The sequence below is a fragment of the Cydia strobilella genome, chromosome 5 (genome assembly GCF_947568885.1).
Source record: "Cydia strobilella chromosome 5, ilCydStro3.1, whole genome shotgun sequence".
Classification (NCBI taxonomy): Eukaryota; Metazoa; Arthropoda; class Insecta; order Lepidoptera; family Tortricidae; genus Cydia; species Cydia strobilella.
Window position 1 is genome coordinate 7,541,542 of NC_086045.1, and position 22,414 is coordinate 7,563,955.

At 36.0% G+C, this 22,414-nt stretch overlaps 1 protein-coding gene and 1 long non-coding RNA gene across 3 annotated transcripts in view; one reads left to right on the forward strand and one right to left on the reverse strand.

Annotated features, from left to right (window-relative positions):
- The window catches only part of LOC134741408 (serine/threonine-protein phosphatase rdgC), a 152,668-nt gene that overhangs the window by 76,154 nt on the left and 54,100 nt on the right, over positions 1 to 22,414 (forward strand). The window contains exons 4-6 of one of the 2 annotated variants that reach the window (XM_063674178.1): positions 4,756 to 4,846; positions 10,157 to 10,302; positions 13,800 to 13,994. In XM_063674178.1, coding sequence (XP_063530248.1) covers positions 4,756 to 4,846; positions 10,157 to 10,302; positions 13,800 to 13,994 — 432 coding nt within the window. The remainder of the gene's footprint in view (positions 1 to 4,755; positions 4,847 to 10,156; positions 10,303 to 13,799; positions 13,995 to 22,414) is intronic. The other variant, XM_063674179.1, reaches the window with a different exon arrangement.
- Positions 1 to 22,414, reverse strand: part of LOC134741418 (uncharacterized) — a 233,174-nt gene that overhangs the window by 56,939 nt on the left and 153,821 nt on the right. The gene's annotated exons all lie outside the window — the stretch shown is intronic.

Here is a 22,414-nt window from a genome sequence, read left to right on the forward strand (position 1 = left end):
TATGTGGTGTGTGTGCGGGTTAGCGTTTATGGAGCTGTATTTACTTATGAGATTATTTTACGCGTTTGTAGAACGTATGAGCGTGGCAGGAGAAATGTAATGATGTCTTCAATTCGTTCCTCGTATTTGTATTTATGAAACGTAGCGTAGCGTGCGTGCCTTTGGATCTTAAATAGAAAATTAGACTGGCATAGTGATTTTTCATTTAAGTAGGCAACCCTACCAAATTGTAAGAACAACTCGAAATTAAAATGCTGTATAACTTACAGATAATAGGCGTTTCAATAGCAACGGTCGCAACCTTATTCATTAAGCTTTATGAATCCATTTTTAATGTTCTCCTCTTATATACGACTTCATCCGACTTAGGAATCACATGAACCCGCCGCCAAAAAACCGCTCCTATACAATCGAAAATCGAAAATGCTATAAAATCGAACATACCTACGCTCTCATTTTAAAACGACATTACATGAAACTTGGCATGAACATTTAAGTAAGGTGCGTTGAGGTAAGATTAAAACGGTTTTTCATGAGGGGTAGGATGAAAAGTCGCCCGTAATGCTTCGACATACGGATGATTTTGTCTTGCCCCTTATGGAAAACCCATTCAACCATTACCCCAACGCACCTTACTCGTTTTCTTTGCAAAAAAATTTTATACAAATAAAATAGAGCTAGTAGAAGTTTATGGCGTTATTCATAAACGCGTTACTGGCCTGAATTATCTATGAAACCTTTGTCTTTATCTGTCATTTTGACTTAAATATTTGTAAGCAAGGTATAAGCAAGGGATAAAACATAATTTAACTAAATCAGGCCCGTAAAGTTTTATGAATAGTATGTAAAACTTCTATTTTGTAATTCAGAATTTCGTTTTAAAAACATCGAAGGAACGAAAGGATTACCTAACGAGGGTGTTCTGCCTTTTCGCCGAAGTTTTATTGTCCGAGTTTCACACTTCAATAATCATAAAATAATACTACCGTTGCTGTTAGGTTCGGAAATCGAACAAATTATTATGTTTAGTTGCCACTTGATCATTCGGCGAAATAAATTATGCGAATAATTGGTTGCGAAATGACATTCGGCAAAACAATTTTCGGCAATGATTTAGAGAACCACTAGAGAGTATTGTTGTTTCCAGATTTTCCGATATGGAAAATTCCTTTTTGTTTGAAGTGTATAATTTATAATGGTCACTCTTGTAACCTTTTTTCAAACTTTTATCAGTGCCGGTAACGTTATTAGTCCATATTATCGTTAAAAAAATCATTTAATGTGTAGTATGCTTTTTTACTAGGTAAGTTTTTAATGCATTTTTAAAGTTACTATAATTATTTATTTCTTTTATTTCGTTTGGGATTTTATTATATATTTTTATGGCCATGCCAAAGGGGCCTTTATGGATCATCTGCAAAGTAGAGTTTTGTGTGGCTAGTCTAGTTTTAGGTCGTAGGTGGGCCGATCGCGAGTATTGGGGAAAGAGGTTTCCATTATTCTTTACGAATAGACACACTTAAGGTCAGGATTCTTAACTTTATGAAGTGAGGTTTGCAGCTTTCCAGTTGATGAATGTTCACAAGGATCCTAACGCAGTGTTTTTGTTATTTATAATTTTAACGTATATCAGTGAAAGAACATGGGTCAAAATCATATAAAAATAAAAAATGCAAATAAAAAAATCATTTATCCATATTTAAATACATTTTAACGTATTTTTATAAATCTTCATTTTTAGTTTTAAAGTATGTCGATAGATGGCAGTGAATTTACAGGGGTTACAAAATTTACTATGACAGTACCGCTCTATATTATTATATCCTCTTTGGTAATTGTCAACTCTAAAATATGATGTTACTAACTATGCATCTGTTAATGAGGTGTGTAAAGCAAATAGGTAACTAGATAGGTTCGAACGACCGCGGGTACGCTGCCTTATCGTTGCCCAGTGCCCAGCCAGCCGCGTAAACACACAAGTATAGGTACATATGTAATACATGAAAGACACTCACCGAATTGAGCACACCTCAGTTCATTCAGCTCATTATTTCACATTTTTAGGAACCTTTGTCATTATTTTCTGACGTTTAGGTATTCAGCTCTTGGGTTGTTGTTAACCGACTTCTTTCCTTTTTTCTTCTTTCTTTCTTCTTTCTTTCTTTCACGTCTGCATTGTGGCTATGTTTTTTTTATGTATGTTTATCGATTACTCCGAGACCCTTGGTTTGATTTGAGTAATTATTTTTTTATTCGAAAGGACGTACCTCCAAGGTGGTCCCATATTAATCTGGTTCTGATCTGATGACGGAATCTATGAGGAAATGAGGGTACTCCTCAATTTTTAAAGGCATATGCGTATGGTGATTTGGGTGTTTTCTTAAGCAACTCGAGCATTTTCTCTTGAAAACCACTATAATTTGATGGAGTGCAACTGTAGTCTTATTACCTTACCACAAGTTTGACACTGACATATTCGCTAAAGTCTTCGTAACTTACTTTCTATACATCTCTCTCGCACTAATATGCCAGTACGACCCAGACGGATAGAAAGTAAGTTACCTAACTTACTTTCTACCACATCCTACCACGCACGCACGCACTACCTACGACCACGCTAGCAAATATATTATATCAAACTCGTGGTAAGGCTACTGATGATGAAGACCATGGACTTGGAGAATTGTACCTCACGACCTGACCCATTTTATAAAATACCTAGTTTATCCGTTAGCTACACAAATATCCGGTGCTAAGATTAGTTTGCTCGGATCTTTTATGCATATATTTTGACTCTATTTTCGACTAATATTGAAACATAAACGATTATAATTCCAAAGAGACTGCCATTTTGGAAGCTAAACAAAGGGCTTATCTTGTAATTGTGATAAATCACTTTGCAGACTCATAAATATTGCGCACATTTCGCCCACTGAACAGATTACAGAACAAAGGCTCAAAATATCGCGCATTCGTTTTGTTTCACTGAGAACCTATTTTAAGCCTTCATCACCCTCCATGTTTGCCCGGTCGTCCGCGCCCCACAGCAGACCTTAATTTTTTTAGATCATTGAAAACGACCGACTACCCCAGTTTTTATTCCGACACATCCGAATAAGGGGATCCTTATTCCCTATGACTGTCTAATAATAAGCACTTCACGATAAAATCAGAGCACAGCGTTAAATAAGTAGGTACCTATCATTAAATGTTTTTTTCTTAAATGAATACATTGAATAGATTTCTAATTTAATTTTGATATAATATGTGGCAGTGTGAATGAAATAAATTTTATGATCGAAAAAATATCTCGTTTGAGCACAGTGAGCACGTTCTGGGGCTTAGATTAATATTTCAGACATGAAAAGGAGATTAAGTACAGTACATTGGGCCGATTTTTGAATTTCGAGCGCTCGATTTCGTGTGGCTTCCTTCAATATATTATCTCCAATACTATAGGCATTTAAATTCTACTAATAGAATTGAAAACGTTAATATAATACACTAGATTCCCAATTTCTATTGCTATTTGCCATTTTCTACAGATTTTCGAGTGACGAAATCGAGCGCTTGAAATTCAATAATTGGCCCCCGGATATTTAATGGACAGACGTTGTTGTTCCTTTGTCCCTAGGCAAGCCTAATGGGCGATACGTAACGGTGTATTATTAATTAAAAAGAAAGCCGGCCAAGTGCGTTCAGACCACGCATAAGGGAGGGTTCTGTACCTTCATACAATACAAAAAGTCATACAGGAAAAAAGGCGTATCTTCGCGGCACTTACATCGTTTTAATAAGGATAAGTTTAAAAAAAATACTCAATATATACATATACAATATTTTTGTACTTTCGGAGCGATTTTTCCCAAAAATATTTACTTACATGTACTCCTTAATGTTATTTTTATAGACGTTTCGAATGGTATACGTTGATTTTACTTGAAAATGTTTTTTTTTCCACTTCTAGTTAGGTAAATGTTTGGAGTGCTCCCCTAAAAATATATTTTTATAAGTTCAAAACTAAGTAGCGGCTTACAAAACACACCTATGTTCCTTTCGTTAAAATATATCTCGTACTTTCCGAGTAAAATGTCTGTAACATAGGGACAGACAGACGAAGGGTACCGTTTTTGCTATTTTACCTCCGGAACGCTAAAAAAATGGGTAAGTAATAATAATTGATAAATAAATAAATAAATCTGTTTAAAAAAACATAAATTTCACCACCGCGCCAAACGGCAACCCGCTAGGCGGGTTCTCTGTTCTAAGGCACTTTCTCCAACAAAACGGAAAAAGAACGTTATCGGTTACAAGCGTAGAGCGAGTAGTAGCAAGCTGGCAGTAAATGCGTTAGTCTCATCAAGGTCTGAGATATCGGCACTTTTATAAGTATGAGAATCCTGGTTATAAAAGAAATATAAAAGGTTAAAAAATCACAAAAACTATGAGATTTTAATTAAGGGTAAATTTGCTTAATCTTGTAGCCCATCAGCTGTTCTATAAGCCCTCTAAGTCTTGGCGTTGGTTTTAGGGACATCCGAATTATAAGATACACATTATGGCTGCGATGCAATATGCAATACGCAACCCTACAGTGTCAAGTCGCCGGCCGCGGTATCGGCGGGACTTGACACCCTTCGGCCAAAACTCCTCCTTGGTGAACGTTGCAAAATCTGTACAGAGTTAGTTTAGTCCGACTATAGTTTCTTACAAACATATGTCGAGTAAATGTTTTGACGCTGGCGTCTGTTTTAGCTGTACAACTTCTTCAACGCGCTACTGAGCCACATGCGGGACAGCAGCGGCCGGGTGTCGTCGGAGCGTACGTCGCGGACTGCTTCTGTGTGTAAGTTATTACATTTATGACTGTATCTGTATAGTCCGACTTCAAAGTACAGTCCCATCACATACAACTTGTCATGCATGTAGCATGTAGCTTGTGTAACTAGGTAAGAAAAAAAAATTGATGGGGAAGTAATCGAGCCAATTACATGTAAAATGTAATGTTATTAATGCAGTAAAGAATATTTATTTACTTACTGGAAATTGGGGAAAGGAGGGGGGGGGGGGGGTGAAAATCCACTTGACAAGAGATTTTTCCTTCTTTTTTTTCTTACCTGCATAAACTGCTTGCATGCTGTCAAGCTTTCATCCGGATAGGACTAAACTTTTGAAATTGTTATATTCGTATGTATACTAGGCAGTTAGCATATGCAACATACACTTTTAAGTCTTATTTCATTACTTTTCGCGGATTTACAAATCAGAAAATAAATTGAACGAGGCGAACTGGTTTATTGGTAGGTAAATCAATTACGTTGACAGGATTGATTTATTGTTTTCAAGGGAGGATAGAGTTTGTTAAATGAAGCTGTGGGATGGAGATGAAAGACATTACATCTAATAGGGGCGGTAAAGAAATAGAACCGTGACTACGGCATACGGTCTGCAAGACAAGAATGCGACGGCGCAACCACCGGTGTCGTGTTTCTAATTAAAGTAATTGACCCTTTTACTCGAGCGTTTAACATCTGAGATATTTTCAATTATTTAGTGAAAGAAAACTTGGTATTTTCCTTTTGTCGGTGTCGATATTAGATAACTTGTTATTCCCGTAGCAAATACCACCACGAAACAGCCCGTAGTACTACTAAGTAACGGCTTGGCGGGTCGCATGTGGGAGTGCGACACACTGATATTAAATAGAAGTTAAATTGGTATTATGCATTATAAAATTATATATTCGAATATCTACTTCTCGACTCCAAATGCTTGGCACGTGTAACTTTTGGGTTTCTTTACTAAAAATGATCTTTCAGGGACTGTTTCTTTCGCTAGTATTTTTCCAATAGTATCCCGTACCAGAAATTGGTAGCTAAACCGCGTTTGAAGTTTGATAACTTTGCTATGACAGGTTTCCAAAAATGGCGGCAGTCAGCGGTAAACAAGCGAAAAACGTTGAGCGAGTTTTTCTTCACGGGCGATCTTCTCCTCTCACAAAAAGCTGTTTTACAAATTTGCATGTACAGCAAGCTGTAAATTGCATGGGCACGTTATGAATGAAATTCATTCATAAAGTGGCCATGCAATTTTGCGGCTGGGTGTACAATTGTAGAGCGAGAATAGTCTACCACAAGTCACTTTCTCGCCACCGGACGCCGTATAAAGTTATCATAATACTTTTCAAATCCACACTCCGTCTGAGCTCTAAATCTGAATATTATATTATTCAGCGACTTTTTCTTGAAGGTTTTATTCGGATCCTCACTTGCCACGTCACGTGTTGGGATGAGAGCTGCCGCTAAAAGGCGAAGTCATATAAATAACAAACTTAACACGCGACAAAACACGGGATATTCTCTTGTTTTTTTTTTTTTCAAAACAGAACCGGTAATTCGGCATTATCAACACGTTTAATTTATAATATAAATCATAATTTGGTCGTTACCAAAACTACAGTTGTATTTTCCAAAAATATCGCCTAAAAGTCTTATTGTTAATAATGTTAGTCTTATTTATTATTTCATTTCACTGCCAAATCATAGTCATCTATCGAAAACTTATTAGAGTGCTATTTAATTCAGATCTCACATTTCGTTACTTAGGTACTCGAGTTACTTGATTTTCTCTGTATTTTTTACCCTTGTTATTTGATTAAAAGATACTTAAGAGTACCTGATTGTTCCTATGTTTTTAGGGGCACCCCACACTAGCGTCTTTTGAGCATCGGCGTCTAGTCAGCGCTATGAAAAAAAAACCGGCCAAGTGCGAGTCGGACTCGCGCACCGAGGGTTCCGTACTTTTTAGTATTTGTTGTTACAGCGGCAACAGAAATACATCATCTGTGAAAACTTCAACTGTCTAGCTATCACGGTTCATGAGATACAGCCTGGTGACAGACAGATGGACAGACGGACAGCGGAGTCTTAGTAATAGGGTCCCGTTTTTACCCTTTGGGTACGGAACCCTAAAAAGCAGCATGCATGGCAGCTGAGGCCATAGAGTTGACTAGACGCCAACGCTCGGGAGACGCTAGTGTGGCCTGGGGTAGCACTTAAGGGGTACAATTCACTACACGATATTTTATATTGTAGGTAGTTTGTTATTTGTTATTCATAAACAAATATCGAAAGCACTAAAATTACCCGAATACCGTCATTGTTACTCGCTCCGTAGCTTAATTAGTAAAACAATCGTGCTGCGGTAAGGTCTATTGAATACTGATGTATCTATGATGATTTAAGCCCCACTGTGGTCGCTTCATTTTCATTGTTTTCGTTTTTTGTTTGATTCATAACAAATTGCAAATTGAAGTTTGCAACTTGTTTTTCCAACTCTCCATGAAATGTTCAACGATAAACCATATTTTTGCGACGTCAGTGAAGACTGAACTTTTTAATTATGCTTGCGAAACACCGTCAACACGCGATGTTGCGGTATCGTTCATTCTGTACACACGACGTGGGTTATGCAACTAATGTACGAATTGCAATGACCTTTGGTAATGCAGATAAAACTAGGTCGTGGCTATTTCTGAAATGGTGTCACACGAAATCCACGGTTTAAATGCCACACAATCTTAGTTTTATTCCATTTATTCAGTTTCTATTGGTCGTTGGTGCAATCAATTTACGATGAACCGCAGTAACCCTTGTAAAAATAGTTTTTAAATCGATACTAATAACATTAGCCATGCAGTCAGCGAGGAAGCCACGAAATCTTTAATGACTATACCTGATTCACGCGAAGCCAAAAAACCGGTCAAGTGCGAGTCGGACTCGCCTTTTTAGGGTTCCGTACATTACACAATTTTCAACACACTTGCTCACAACGACATTTTTATTCCACCGATTTTTGGCTCATAATCCTAGATATTAAACACGCTTGCTTTTTCAGTATATTATAACACTCGTGCTTTTTCATTATATTATCCGACTGAGTTAAGAAGATAAATTAAGATTGCTAATAATATGCATGGAAACGGAGCCTTCTTAATTTGGTCGAGTAATATTTTTTTTTAAATCAACTATTAGGTTTCAAATGTTAGTTCAAAGAGGTTTTATCTCACCAAACATAATTTATAAATTAAATTATCTCGTAAATTACATTAATGGATAAACATAACATTTTATCGATTTGATATTCATCCGTCGGTTAGAAATACGAAAATATTAGCTTTTTTACATTTTTTTAATTGGCTGTTTGTCGATTTCGTTCGCGCCTTTGACTTGCGCGCGCATTGGAATCCTGCGTAAAAAAATAACGCGCCAGCCATTTTCCGTATTTGTCATAAAATTGGAATAGTTTTGCATGTTTTTTAGTTTATATTTTGACGGCATTGAAAATGAAGAACACATAAAATTGACGCGGCCAGTAATACTAATAGAGGCAAGAGCCGAAAACGATAGCCTTTTACCTTGATGGTAAAAGGCTATCGTTCTCGGGTGAAAAATAATTGGCGGCATATGAAACTATTATACAATGGAAAGTCAGCAAAAACGCCCAGCCTTTCTTGGAAAACGTGTTGGTAGCTAAAAAATGGCGTGTTAAAAAATAAAGTTTGTCAAACTATATCGTGTTACAAGATACAAGATACAAGACATTTATTGGTAAAAGTTAATGTTTTACAGGTCAGTAAAATAGGTAGGTACATAGTAGGTACAACATTTCTAGAGTAAGTATTTATGTCACTTAAACTTAATTATTATTAAATAAAACATATTTTGAGCAAAGCAGGTTCGTAAACAGTAGACAATAGGGTCGCATATGGCTAACAAGTCGTCATTTTAATTTATAAGGTATAAATTTGCTTATACATATTAATTAGGAGATAAATTACTTAGGGTTAGTACACGTTTCAACAAATTCGTCGACGCTGTAGCATGCTAAGTCAGTTAACATTGTTTTAAGATTTCGGTCAAACTTTTTATCCGTTTTAGCTAATTTTATTTTATTTTATTATTACATATCATATGAAAGAGCTCATTGTGAGAATCTCAAATATATTTTCTTTATAATTTTAAGATAAATAGTTTAGAAGTTATTCAAGAAAATAGGCAAAAAATGACCATTCCTCCTTTATCTCCGAAACTACTGGGTCAAAAATGAAAAAAATACACAAAATAGATCTTTACCTATAGATCACCGGAAAACCTATTAGAAATGTGCAGTCTAGCGTGAGTCGGACTTAATTACTTAGTTTTTGATCCGACCCCTACGGGTTTTTTAAAGACATACATTTCACATAAAAAATACATTGTTTAAATTGTCTAATGTACGGAACCCTTGGAACGCGAGTCCGACTCGCACTTGGCCGGTTTTTTTTTTAATTTTAGACTTAGTAGTTTTTTATTCAGCAAGTAAGCCTTTAATTTAATTAGGTAAGGGCAAGTGTCATAATGACAAGATCAGTCATGAAATTTGGTACTTATGTTTGTGAATGGGGTTGGCCGGTCGAAGTATTTTCTACAGATGACACAAGCTTAGCTTGCCCTGTCAATCCCTATAAATGTGACAAATTCTTGTTTTTTTTTTTGGAATTTTATGGCCTGGATGTCAGCTCTTTAAGCCAAATCTCATTAAACAAAACTAGAGAAAGGGGCAAGCTATGATGGCGCCATCTATGCGAACCTTTGACAGTTGCCAACCCCATTAAATTCCCCATTTCCACGTCATCATTCCACGACTACGGACGACATTTCCATTAGATGTAGATATGTGTTATAATCTTGTGATCAGTTATTTAGAAAAAAAAAACCGGCCAAGTGCGAGTCGGACTCGCGCACGAAGGGTTCCCAACCATTACGAAAACAAAACAGCAAAAAAATCATGTTTGTTGTATGGGAGCCCCATTTCAGTATTTATATTATTCTGTTTTTAGTATTTGTTGTTATAGCGGCAACAGAAATATATCATCTGTGAAAATTTCAACTGTCTAGCTATCACGGTTCATGAGATACAGCCTGGTGACAGACGGACAGACGGACAGACGGACGGACAGACGGACAGCGGAGTCTTAGTAATAGGGTCCCGTTTTTACCCTTTGGGTACGGAACCCTAAAAATAAAGCGCTCTATCTTTAAAAATATGAACTTGATTTGGAATTAAAATGCAAGGAATTTCAATAATCTTGGTAAGGGTTTCTTTAATGTTGTAGTGGAGCAAGTATTCTCGGAGGAGTCCGACGAGGGCGGGGGTGTGGACGAGACGGCGCCGCCGAAGCTGTCTCGCGGGCCCGACCTCGAGTTCCCGCTGCAGCGGAAGGATATCGACCTACTGATTGAGGCTTTTAGGAAAAAAAAGGTACACAATTATTTCCCTTTCCCTTTGATCGATCGTTGAGCTTTTGTTGGCACAATTTCAGGTTCCTTTGTATGTAGTCATACCCATATGATTAAAGCTTAAGCTGCTACATCAGACGAGTGTTATAATGACTAATTATGCATATTTACATAGACTGTTTTATCTACACACGTTTTATAAGCTCTCTATGATGTGTTCAAGAACCGCATGTTACAATTACAACAGTCATTGCGGCATTTGAACACACACTCAATAAAACGTCATCTCGACTGATACTAGAAATGAGGTCAAATTAAATTCCTTTGTTTTCCAGAGATGTTCGTAATTTGTATGTCATTATTAAATTGACATCGAAGTTATTATTACGCAATAATAACATATCGCAGATAAGAAATTTCTTGCAATAAAACAGTTTATATTTATACTGGCCGTAATTTGGTATTTTTAACGCATCATAGAGGGTTTAAGATATATAGATGAATTATGTTTTGTCGTCTTTATTTTAGAGCATGTTTATAATATTACCCGCGCTTGTTATTATGTAGTTTGTGGCACATGAATATCAATGCAGTTTTATTAATATGGTAATAATACTAATAATATACGCCTTACATTTCATTTAAGTGTCAAAAGGGCTTCTACGTGTTGGCTTCGGCTCCGCGCACGCCTCCCAATCGTCCGGAACACCATTGTTCCGTGATGAGAAAGACATACTAATAATATGACCAAACCAAAACCAAAAAACTCTTCGATAGACCAAGTAAATATTATAGGTATCTATTTCAAATTAATCCTCGCCTCTCTAGTGTACGTCCCATAGTAGAGTTATGGCGGCAAATATTATGTCATACTGTTTATTGGGACCCTGAAACACAAAAATATACCTATATTAAGTAAAAACCAATTTCTGAACTTCAATTTATGCGGAATGAAAAAATGAATTCAATTTAATTTTGTATCAAGAAGCAGAGCTCAGGAAGTTTATGTAAAGGATTTGTGAAAAAAGAATAAATCCGTTTCAATTATCTAGGGAAAGTAGGGTATGCTGCTTATGCTTATCTTACTTAACCAGGAATTTTAATATCCTGTTCATATTTAAAATATCACTTTCCTTCATTTTCCTTTTTTTTATGTTTTTTTTTGTTAATAACTATTGTTATAGGTACCTACTTAAATATTACCTAATCAAGACGTAGGTACTTATATTTTACGATGGTTTATTTGATTTCGCATTATATTTATACTACAGAAGTATTGTATTTGTATCAACTTCTAAGTATTTGGATGGCTTCAAAAATGATGTGTATATAAAAATAGATAGATAGATAATATTAATTTAATTAACTCAGTTATAATAACTTGTCAGCAACACGTAGTTCCATTCTAGTTCGCTTCAGAGTCGAAGTTAGGCGGAATCGTAAACTTTTCTGTACATCTAGAAATTGGATTACTTTGTTGGACCGCCTGACATAGTTACAAACTTCTATAACACGTACTGGTTTTACTTTACGACAGAAAAGTTACTATTCCTTTTGAATAAGTTAAGGCGTATGATGCATGACATGTGTTTTATAATCCGTAAACATAAAATGGGTCAAAATCAAAATTTGTACACAGTTTTTGTACACATTGATGGAGACTTTAAACGTTTTAAATTTAATTAATTATATTATGTAGGTAACTAAGATGTTCATAGGTACATCTATAGGGTGTCGCGTTCACTACGGGTCAAACGAATATTAATTTAACTGCTTTTTTCATAAAACAAACTCCAAGCGGGAATAACTGGGATTATGTATAAATATATATTATTCTTCGTATTGTTCCCACATCGTCCTGGAATGGATACAAATAGGAATGTACCATTTGTTTGTTCAGTTTTAAGCCGCTTTGTTAGAAACAGAAATCCATTTAAATTAATACAACAAAGAAAAAAGGTTTAAACTTATAACGTCCTCCTACAATTTACTAATTTACACACAAGAAGGTAGATTTTATTCACGCCATGAATATAATTGGCGATTATTCACTGCTCAAAATCAATACATTATTAATGACTTACTGAGTTTCATCCTACTCTATAATTAACAGTTTCACTTTTTAATCTAGTTTATAACGCGAATATATAAAATTTTATGTTTTTACCATAGCAGGGAATATTAGAAAATGAAAATCATATTTTGTTGTGTGTTTGTATAAATATGCGTAATAAATTAATAAAAAATAATTAAAAGTATTTAAAATAATGCCCAGCACCACGTAACTGCAAACGCAAATCGGAGCGCTCAGACGTCACAGCGTGAGAAACACGTACAGACAAGTTGTCAAACCTGGTGCTGGTAATGAACGTCGATTTTTTATTAAAAATTATAGATGAAGTTAAAAAAAATTTTTTGCAATACTTACGTGTATCTATAAAATGAAAACAGTTCTAAAAAATAGTCAACATCCCTATTGTAAAAACCAAATAGGATGCCGTTTGTTCAGTATAAGTTGTGTCATATGTCGCGTTGGTCCGACACGACACTAATTTTCAGGGCACCCAGAAACCTAAAAGAGAAAATTTAAACTAAAACTAACACAGAAACAGAACATAAGTACGTTTCTAATAAATAGGAGAGAGAGAGAAAGCTCACTGAAATTAATATAAAATTAAGATATCTAAAACAAAAGAGTTCGGTAAAAGTAGGTGTATGTACGCTTTGTTATTATTAATTTGTTGTAGGGATGCGTACAGATGTGTCCGTCAGATCTGTCTGGCGGACAAGTCTGTAAGTATAATAACGTGTGGCGGGAACTGGGCATAGATGTGTCGGTAGACAGAACTTTGCTTGTTCGTCTGTCACATACATCTCTATATATTTATCTAAGTGCATAACTTAACCATATTGCACTAGTGTTTTGGCACTATTAACATTTCGTACCTAGGAGGATTTAACCAAACGGAGTAGCCATTAACAGGCGTTCCCCTCTGTCGAAAATAGTCGGCCAATGGTCATACACAATGTATGGACTGACGTTTATCTGACATGGCTAGTTTGACGTTACGTATACATTTGACGTTCCTCTCCCCCGCAAAAATCGGCAGACTTTTTTGTACAGAAAATTACAGACGACGTCTCCGTTTGGTTTCGTACAGATAATTATTGAATATATAAAAAATAAAAAAAAGGTTTTTCGGGTCATTTAAGGGTTTGAAACATTTTTAATGAAGTTCTAATTGTGCCAAACATACTTAACCATTCGTATGCTTAGGAGCAGATCTGCTCCATATAAGTATATTAAACTTAAACATGAAGTTGTCACGATTGCTATTTACATTGACATGCGCATACGAAAGGTTAAATATCAATTTCCTTGCATGTCAATGTCAGTTACTATTATTGGCTCAGTTGCGCACCTAAATGTAAATCTTCTATCCTTCTTCTTTACTTATGTTTTGTTGCAGCTTTGTTTTCTTATGTATTGTCTGCATTGTTTTCTTTCTATCGTTTTAGAATCGATTTGAAATATACTCGACATTCCAGCACCGTCTACATGCGAAGCACGTGGCACTGATTCTGAAAGAGGCCACCCAAGTACTGAAACGACTGCCGAACATCAACGTGGCCACCACCTCCATCTCAAGCCAGATTACTGTCTGCGGGGACCTGCACGGGAAACTCGATGACTTGCTCGTCATATTTCACAAGGTGAGACCCCTTCAAATGTAATATAGGTCGAGGGTGACGTTCGTTTATTTTCTTTTTTTAGAATACTGCTGTGGACGTAAATTCACATCAAAGGGATTTTTATCACCAAATAACCCAACACTGCAATTTTTTTTCAAATGAGGGAATTAATTTATTTGGTGTTTTGATTTAAGTACATTTATACATGTACATGCTTAATGGTAAAATGGTTTGTCTTTAGCGGGATTTTAATAACCGGTGACTAAGCTTGGGACTTTTGGGTGTTTACCGTGGTTCTAGAATTCATGGAGTCGTCAGTGTTAAAACATATTTTTTCGAAGTCAAAGTGTAAAAATAATATGTTTTAAATGCCACGATGTATGTTGTTACGTGATTAATAATCACACTATAATAGAAATGAGGACATAAAAAAACACTTTATTTCTCATGCTCTGAAAGAGGGTCATTGTTGTTTTAAAAAGTGTGCAGAAAGTAATACGTTTCTGCACCAGAGTATTTTACTTTCCAAGTACGATTTTTTTTTTACGATAAGCAATTGAAATTTGTTTCAAAATGAATTTGTTATATAATTTCCATTGTGATATTTAGCTCACCATTCCATAACGATACTTTTTTACCTAAATGGTTAACTGAAAGTACCCTCAAGAAGTGCTATAGAAATATACTTAGTCATGTTTGAAAAAAATGAATTTTACTTACCTCGTATTCGAAATTAAAAGTAGAGTGTTAAACTCGGGTGAAAGGTATCATTTCAGCCTCGGAGTACCTTTCATCCCTTGGTTAACAATCTACTATTTTCAAACATCAATTTAAGACGAAGACGAGATTTTGTTTTGATTTTGTTACGTGAAGGAGTGAACTTCTGGTGCATGAAGTTTATATTTGAACGAAATATTTTTTATTCGAATGGTTATTATTACATCATGTTACAAATGCATTTCCGTTATTAAATTATGATTTGATTGCTTCAAATAGCAAATAAAAACTACAAAAATTTGCCCGCGAAAAGCTAGTGAGCGAAACGCGCGAAACGTCACGTGACGTCACGCATTCGACAGATTAGTTCACATAAGTGTCATTAGTAGCAAACGTCGGTTGGACCGTCTAACGTGTGACGTCATCACGCTCTGTCGAATTCGCGCCAAAAATTATAAGCGTTTCAACCGCTCCAAAATTTTCAACATTAAAAAAAATATATAAAATAATTTGAAGGTTTACCAAAGTATTTTTATTTTTTCCGGTGTTCAAACGATATAAATTATGATTACACAAATTAAAAAAAAACGCATGGAGCTAATTGTATAAAAGTTGCCTACAAAATTATACCGCAAATTATAACAATCTAATTAATCGAGAGAAAGTTTGGTTCACTCTGAAACAAATAATATTTTTGTTCTTTATTTTTCGTGGTTAGAAATATTCTAAATTGATCAAAAATTCTTTCATGTGTTGAGAATGATCGCTTCAGGGCCACTGGTGTTAAAGTTACATTCTCTAGAAGTTTTGCCGATACATGTATCATCTTCGTGGTGCTTTGTGGTCATGTGTCATGTCCCGTATAACATTGAAATCGGGACTCCGATTTAACACTCTTTCTAGTTTATTTAGAACACTATCTGTGGCCCATTTTTGTAAAACTATATGTGCTTGGTCAACAACTTGTATTAAACTGTTGTGTGAACAAAGCTTTTTAGCTTTTCTAATTGATATGGCATATTAAACATATTAATAACGGGTCACTCACGTCGAGCGTTTTCGACTTAAAATACGTGTGACCCGTTATTAATATGTTTAATATGTCTGTGTCTCACGGAAGTTTTGTTATTAAAATTGATATGGCATAATTCGACATTAGGTTTGTAACAATATTTTTTATGTCCTAATTTCTATTAAAATGTGTTTATTAATCACGTAACAACATAAATCATGGCATTTAATATTACATTTTATTTTTAAACTTTGACTGACTTCGAAAAAAATATATACTCGTAGCATTATAGCATATGTCGACTCCGTGGGTTCTACTTCTAGAACCACGGTAAAGTCCCAAGCCTACTTGCAACCTACAGACATGCCGGTAAATTTCGTTACTTTGTTCGTTGTATCGAATCGATTAGATTTGCTGAATTTAAACTATACATTCGTTTATGAATGAGTGAATAGGCAGTGTGCCGTCTATTCGATCTATTAATACACACCACCAAACGTCCCTTCGAATTAATTCGGCATCACTAGGTACAGGTAGGAGAGTAGTAACTCATCATAAATAGGTATATAATATATATTATATACCTATATATATATATTTATTTATATGTATATATTACTACATAGTATAAAACAGTCGCTTTCCGCTGTCTGTCCGTCTGTCCCTATGTATGTTTAGAGCTTTAAAACTACGCAACGGATTTTGATGCGGTTTTTAATAGATAGTGATTCAAAAAGGACGGTTTACTTATGTGTATAATTTGTAAAGGTTTTGTTTGTGTAAAGTAGTTGAACTACCCGCGCGAAGCCGGGGCGGGTCGCTAGTATATATAATAACGCGTTTATCACACTGATGCGGATCCGCACCCCGCTCCGGTGTGTGTACGAGATAGCGTGATATGCACGTAAATAGGGTTGACTCGCTCGCACACCACACCGTAGCGGCGTGCAGATCCGCATCCAATGTGAAAACTGCCTAAGATAACAACAAAGATCCACTTAGTTGTTATTCAAACCTTTCACTTCGCAACACTCAGGTAAGAGGGTCGTTTGGCCCCACAGTAATAGACTAAACCCAAGGTCCCACATACATTAACCGTCTATTACTTAGAATTCAGAGGTACGAACTAATACAATAGCTAAAGGCTTCTGGAAACTTAACAATGTAACAAGTACCTCATAACATAATGGAAACTTAGAACCATAAAGTAACTTATACTAGAGCGGTACTGTCATAGTAAATTTTGTAACCCCAGTAAATTCACTGCCGTCTGTCGACACACTTTAAAACTAAAAATAAATATTTATAAAAATACGATAAAATGTATTTAAATATGGATAAATGATTTTTTTATTTGCATTAATTATTTTTATATGATTTTGACCCATGTTCTTTCACTGGTATGCGTTAAAATTATAAATAACAAACGAAACAGTCAACGCCCTCTATACGAGTGTAGGCCAAAACTAGTGGCGCCATCTGATCGAGAATCAAATTTTCGTGATTATTGAGGCACGTTTTTTCCTTAGACTGTATCCATCTATTACGGAGTTATATCTATCTTTGTTAGAACCTATAGGTTTTAGGTATGTGTTTGCACTTCACTATATACATATAATTAGCATTGAAAGAACATTTTATTACGATACGATATAATATGTATTACATTACGTTATTATATTTTCTCCAATATGCTCGGAAATGTTCGCCTTTGTTGTATCAAAACTAGTACGGGAAGGTGTTCATTATGTCAAAATCAAATTAAAAAATTAATAGATCATTACTAGTTCTAGCGGACGGGAAGTTATTACTGAATTGTTTTTTACCTTTTAAAGACATGTTTAGACTAAGAAATCAATGTATACAGCCAATGTATATATGTATAACATGTAAAAAAGGATAACGCAAGGCGTTTTTCGAAGTGTCTTAAATAACTTAGTTTTTAGTGTTCTGTGCAACTTTGTTTTGAAAAACGGAAAACTTATGGGATCACTTCGGTCTTGCAAATCAGTTAAATGCGTTTTTCTCAGAGACCGTTTGACGTAGATACCTAGAATTTGAAACAGTTATAGCGATTTCCACCACTAATATTGTAAATAAGTCAAAACCGCTTATTTCATATTTTTTTATCTGCGCTGCCTCAGCGCGATGCGTCCAGAAACTAAAGTGCCTACCTATATTCTAGAATTATCCATTGAATCAATATTAAACACTAAAAACAATCTTATTTGTGTAAATTTATTAAAGAAAAGTTTGTACGTTTGGTGTTTTCATTAATGTTTTACAAATTAATACGATATTTTAATAAAATTGGCATTTTGAACAAGATCGTAAATTTAAAAAAAAACCGGCCAACTGCGAGTCGGACTCGGGCACGAAGGGTTCCGTACCATTACGCAAAAAACTGCTAAAAATCACGTTTGTTGTATGGGAGCCCCACTTAAATATTTATTTTATTCTGTTTTTAATATTTGTTGTTATAGCGGCAACAGAAATATATCATATTCTGTGAAAATTTCAACTGTCTCGCTATAACGGTTCATGAGAATCATGAGATACAGCCTGGTGACAGACAGACGGACGGACAGTGGAGACTTAGTAATAGGGTCCCGTTTTTACTCTTTGGGTACGGAACCCTAAAAAAGTTATGTTTGGTACGTGACTGGTTTATGACGTTTTTGATGTGAAGGTGCAATTTGAGTGATGCGTGATGCTTAAATAATGATTACCTCACCTTATTTCCTCGCATGTTTGGAGAAAAGCACTATACCTACATGTCTCGGCAGGAACTTCGTGGATTCGTCTTTTTTATCGAAACTCTTCCACGAATTGTCCTTTCCCGGCCTCTGCAATAACATACAGTCGCCATCAGATAAATCGGAGCGGCTACTATTGTTATGTTTTCCACTCGTCGACTGTAATGGTTCAATTAAGATTTCGTATACCAAACTGTAATTAGGTACTTCATGTCCCAACTTAACTATAATATTCATTTCGGAACGTTTTAGTCAACTATAATGAAATTGACCAATCACAGCTTGCCGCCTTCAAGAGGACGAAACAAAACGATAGCTCAAATTAATTATTTATTTTAGGTTGTATAGTAGACAATTACTTCATAAGTCGGAAACGCGATTGTGACACCCTTAACATAGCAACATCCATAGACTACGAAAACCGCTAGTCTCCATAGGCTACGGTGGCCATAATGGGCAAAGCTATGTTGAAAAGGCAAAGTTTACGGTACGCGTTTTGTTCAACCCTCTTTGTCGTTAATGCTATAAAGTTACCAGAGCGAAAATCAATTCCTCGAACTCTTTAGACGCATTCACTCTTGGACATCACAAAGAAAGGCAGAAAAGAAAAGCAAAAGGCAATCGTTGGACCAGGAAATGAATGCTCAAAAAAAGTTATAGAGGGGGGAAATACTTGGAACACAATTTTTGACTTCGTAGTTTTGTTTGGACTAGTTAGGAGGAGAAAATATCAAAAGTCCCCGGCCGTAACCCTGGTAGAAAACGATATCAAACCCGGCCTAGCAGCTTTACTGATGTAGATAATCAAGATAATAACGAGAGCCCTAAATAAATCATCAAGAGCGGATATCACAAAAACTATACAAAATATCGAAAAACTTGACCTAATAAAACTTGTAACAAATTAAATCACTTCGTTTTGTATGTTGCCATGTCGCTCAGACGCAGTTTCCAAGATAAGTGTAAAACCGAAAAATGGGACCTTCAAACCCCCCGGCACCAGGGTTACGGCCGGGGACTTTCGATATGTTCAGCTCCTAAGTCCTAACTAGTCCAAACAAAGTTACCGAATCAAAAATTGTGTTCCCTCTATACCTTCTTATTGCTTGGCCTACGTAGAGCTATATACGTACGCGTTTGCTTTTAGGTACATGTTGTTTAATCTTACATTATCTACGCGACTGAGTATTCTTTGTTATATCATTTTCTTTCAAAGAGTTTTACCTATAAGGTTCGTGTGCCTGTCTTTTTGCCTATCTGTACAGCGCTTAGCTCAGTATTTTATAAGTAGTGGGAAGTTTTATGTGGCATTAAGAAAGTAATATGTATAATATAACTAATAAGTACCTACAACTTAAACATAGAGTGGATGTAATATTTTTTCGTTTAACCCTACCTATAGTGTAGGTGTCGTTGGATAGGTCTATAGAAGAATAGGAATATAGAAGTTCGAAAAAGGAGTTTTAAATAAAGGCTTAATAAAGACTTTGAACAAAAACTTTTTTGGGCATGATCAGTAAATTTTGATCGTTGCGCATACCAACCCTTATTAGTAGGAGGAGGAAAGTGCTGCAATTAATTGTCCATACCATCTACAAAGATCCCTTTTATGTTTTAATATGGCGGTCGGGCAACTACTGAACCCTACACTGATTATGTGGCCTGTTTTATTACTAGTGGCTCTGTGAGCTGTAGACCTCGCGAGCATAGCTTAAGATGATGGATGTGTAGAGCTGTCCTGCCGACTAACCACCAAAAGATCAGTAGATTCGTAATGTAAAGTAACCTATATAGCGGATGGAATGTTTATTGTTAAAAAAGATTAAAAATTAAATTAAAATTCTTGTTTGAGACTTTGATAAGGCACTGATATTTTCAGACATTAATTATTGTCATGTGCTCGTAGCATCCGTAGTCTCTTGTTTGAAAAAAAATCAGATAATAGCTGAGATACCTACATGGTTCAAACCCCGACGGTGCTAATTTTTTTTTAATAATTTCATATAATTTTAACGTTCTTTTTCAAGTTAAGCGTATGTTATTTTATTATCAATTGAGTGTCGCGAATTCTTCTACCGATAACTACAAAAACCCTTCTATTGATAGCTTAGTGCTGTTGGCGTGCGAGTCAAATTTTTGAGTAGGTAACAAAATTTTACATTTACTATGAAGAAAACGTGAAATTTTATTCACATTTTTCTATCTCGCCAATCAGACAATATAAATCAGACAATAGGTACTTTTTTCATACAATTTCCATTTCGGCAGAAAACGGTTTCCACTTACTAAATCTTAACAAATCACTTTGATTTTGATGTTGATCGCTTCAGCATAATATATTGTAAGTTTGTAAATTTCGCTTTAAAAATAATTGTCATAAAAAATAGCATGTGAAAAATAAAAGTTTTCATTTTCATACAAACTGTATGGGAAAAGTTTTCCTCGATAGGCTGTATCAGGGATACAACATTTTTGTTCCCGAATAGCTTTTGTTCCATTCGCGTTTTTCCCCATTCTGCTTTTTAACCAGGCGTTTATTTTTTTAGTAGTTAATTTAATCACACGCGTATGTCCCAGTCGCTTTTTTTTCCAAAGAGTAATATTTCCGAGAACAAGCCCTTCTTACCCTGAGCCGACGGAGCCCCGCTACGCGGGGCTCCTATTTCTGAGCGGTTTGCCCTTCGGGCGTCTGAAGCTACCTAACGAACCTAACCTACCTATCTATCGACTTAGTGTGACTATCGTGAAAACATTACTCTTTGGGTATAAAAGCGACTGGGACATACGCGTGTGATTAAATTAACTACTGAAAAAATTAACGCCTGGTTAAAAAGCAGAATGGAGAAAAACGCGAATGGAACAAAAGCTATTGGGGAACAAAAATTTTGGGTAGCTAATCTAAACAGTCATTGCGAAGACCGCATAGGGCCGCTTAGGGACCTCATAGCGTAAAGCAGGCGCCCTGTATGTAAGACTTAAATGTTGGGCTTTACCCAAACCTACAGTGAAAAGGTTGTAGGCAACGGAAAAAGGCGCCGCAGGCGCCCTGTACGTAATCTTTACAGTGTAAAAGGCGCCGCAGGCGCCATTTACGTAAGGCGCGCTTTTGATTGACGGGCTTCGCTCGACCCTACAGTGTAAAGCCTGTGTGTAAAAGCGCGCTTCGCGCGCTTGAATGTCGGGCTTCGTCCGACCCTACAGTGTGAAGCCTATGTGAAAGAGCGCACTTCGCACGCTTGAATGTCGGGTTTCGCCCGACCTTACAGTGTAAAGGGCGCCGCAGGCGCCCTGTATGTAATCTTTACAATATAAAAATTCGCCCCAGGAGCCATGTATAAAAAGCGCGCTTTGCGCGCTTGCGGGCTTTACCCGACCCTAAATATATTGTAAAGCCTGTAGGTAAGAGCGCATTTGAGCTTTTTATGCCTTAATTTTCGCACACGGTGGCCTCAAACAAACGCAGTCGTGATATTCCTGTAAAAATGCCACATTTTAACTCTTTTCCAGCTCCGCGTATTTTATTTTTATAATATTTCAGAAAGATCTATCAAATGAACTCAATTGTATCGAAATCGGTTTATGGACTGATGAGTAATTATTAAATAAACACTGCAAATAGGGGTCATTTTAGCTCCGAATGCGTCATTTCTAGCGCAGAATCAGCGCCATATATGTCAGCAGCACATGCAGTTCCGAGAAATGGCTACTTTCGTTGAGACACTGATGAACCAAAAACCAAAACCATTCATAATATACCGCCACCGCGCCATAACACTTTTTCGTTAATGTCGGTTTTCGATCCGAGCCCCTCTATGGGTTTTTAAAAACGTGCACCTTACGTTTCACGTTAAAAAAAGTTTGTCAAAAATGACTTTTTTCTCGCATTCTGTAGGTACTTATGTTCTTTTCCAAAATCTGTAAACCCCAAAATTCATTAATTTGAAATTGAGGGAAGG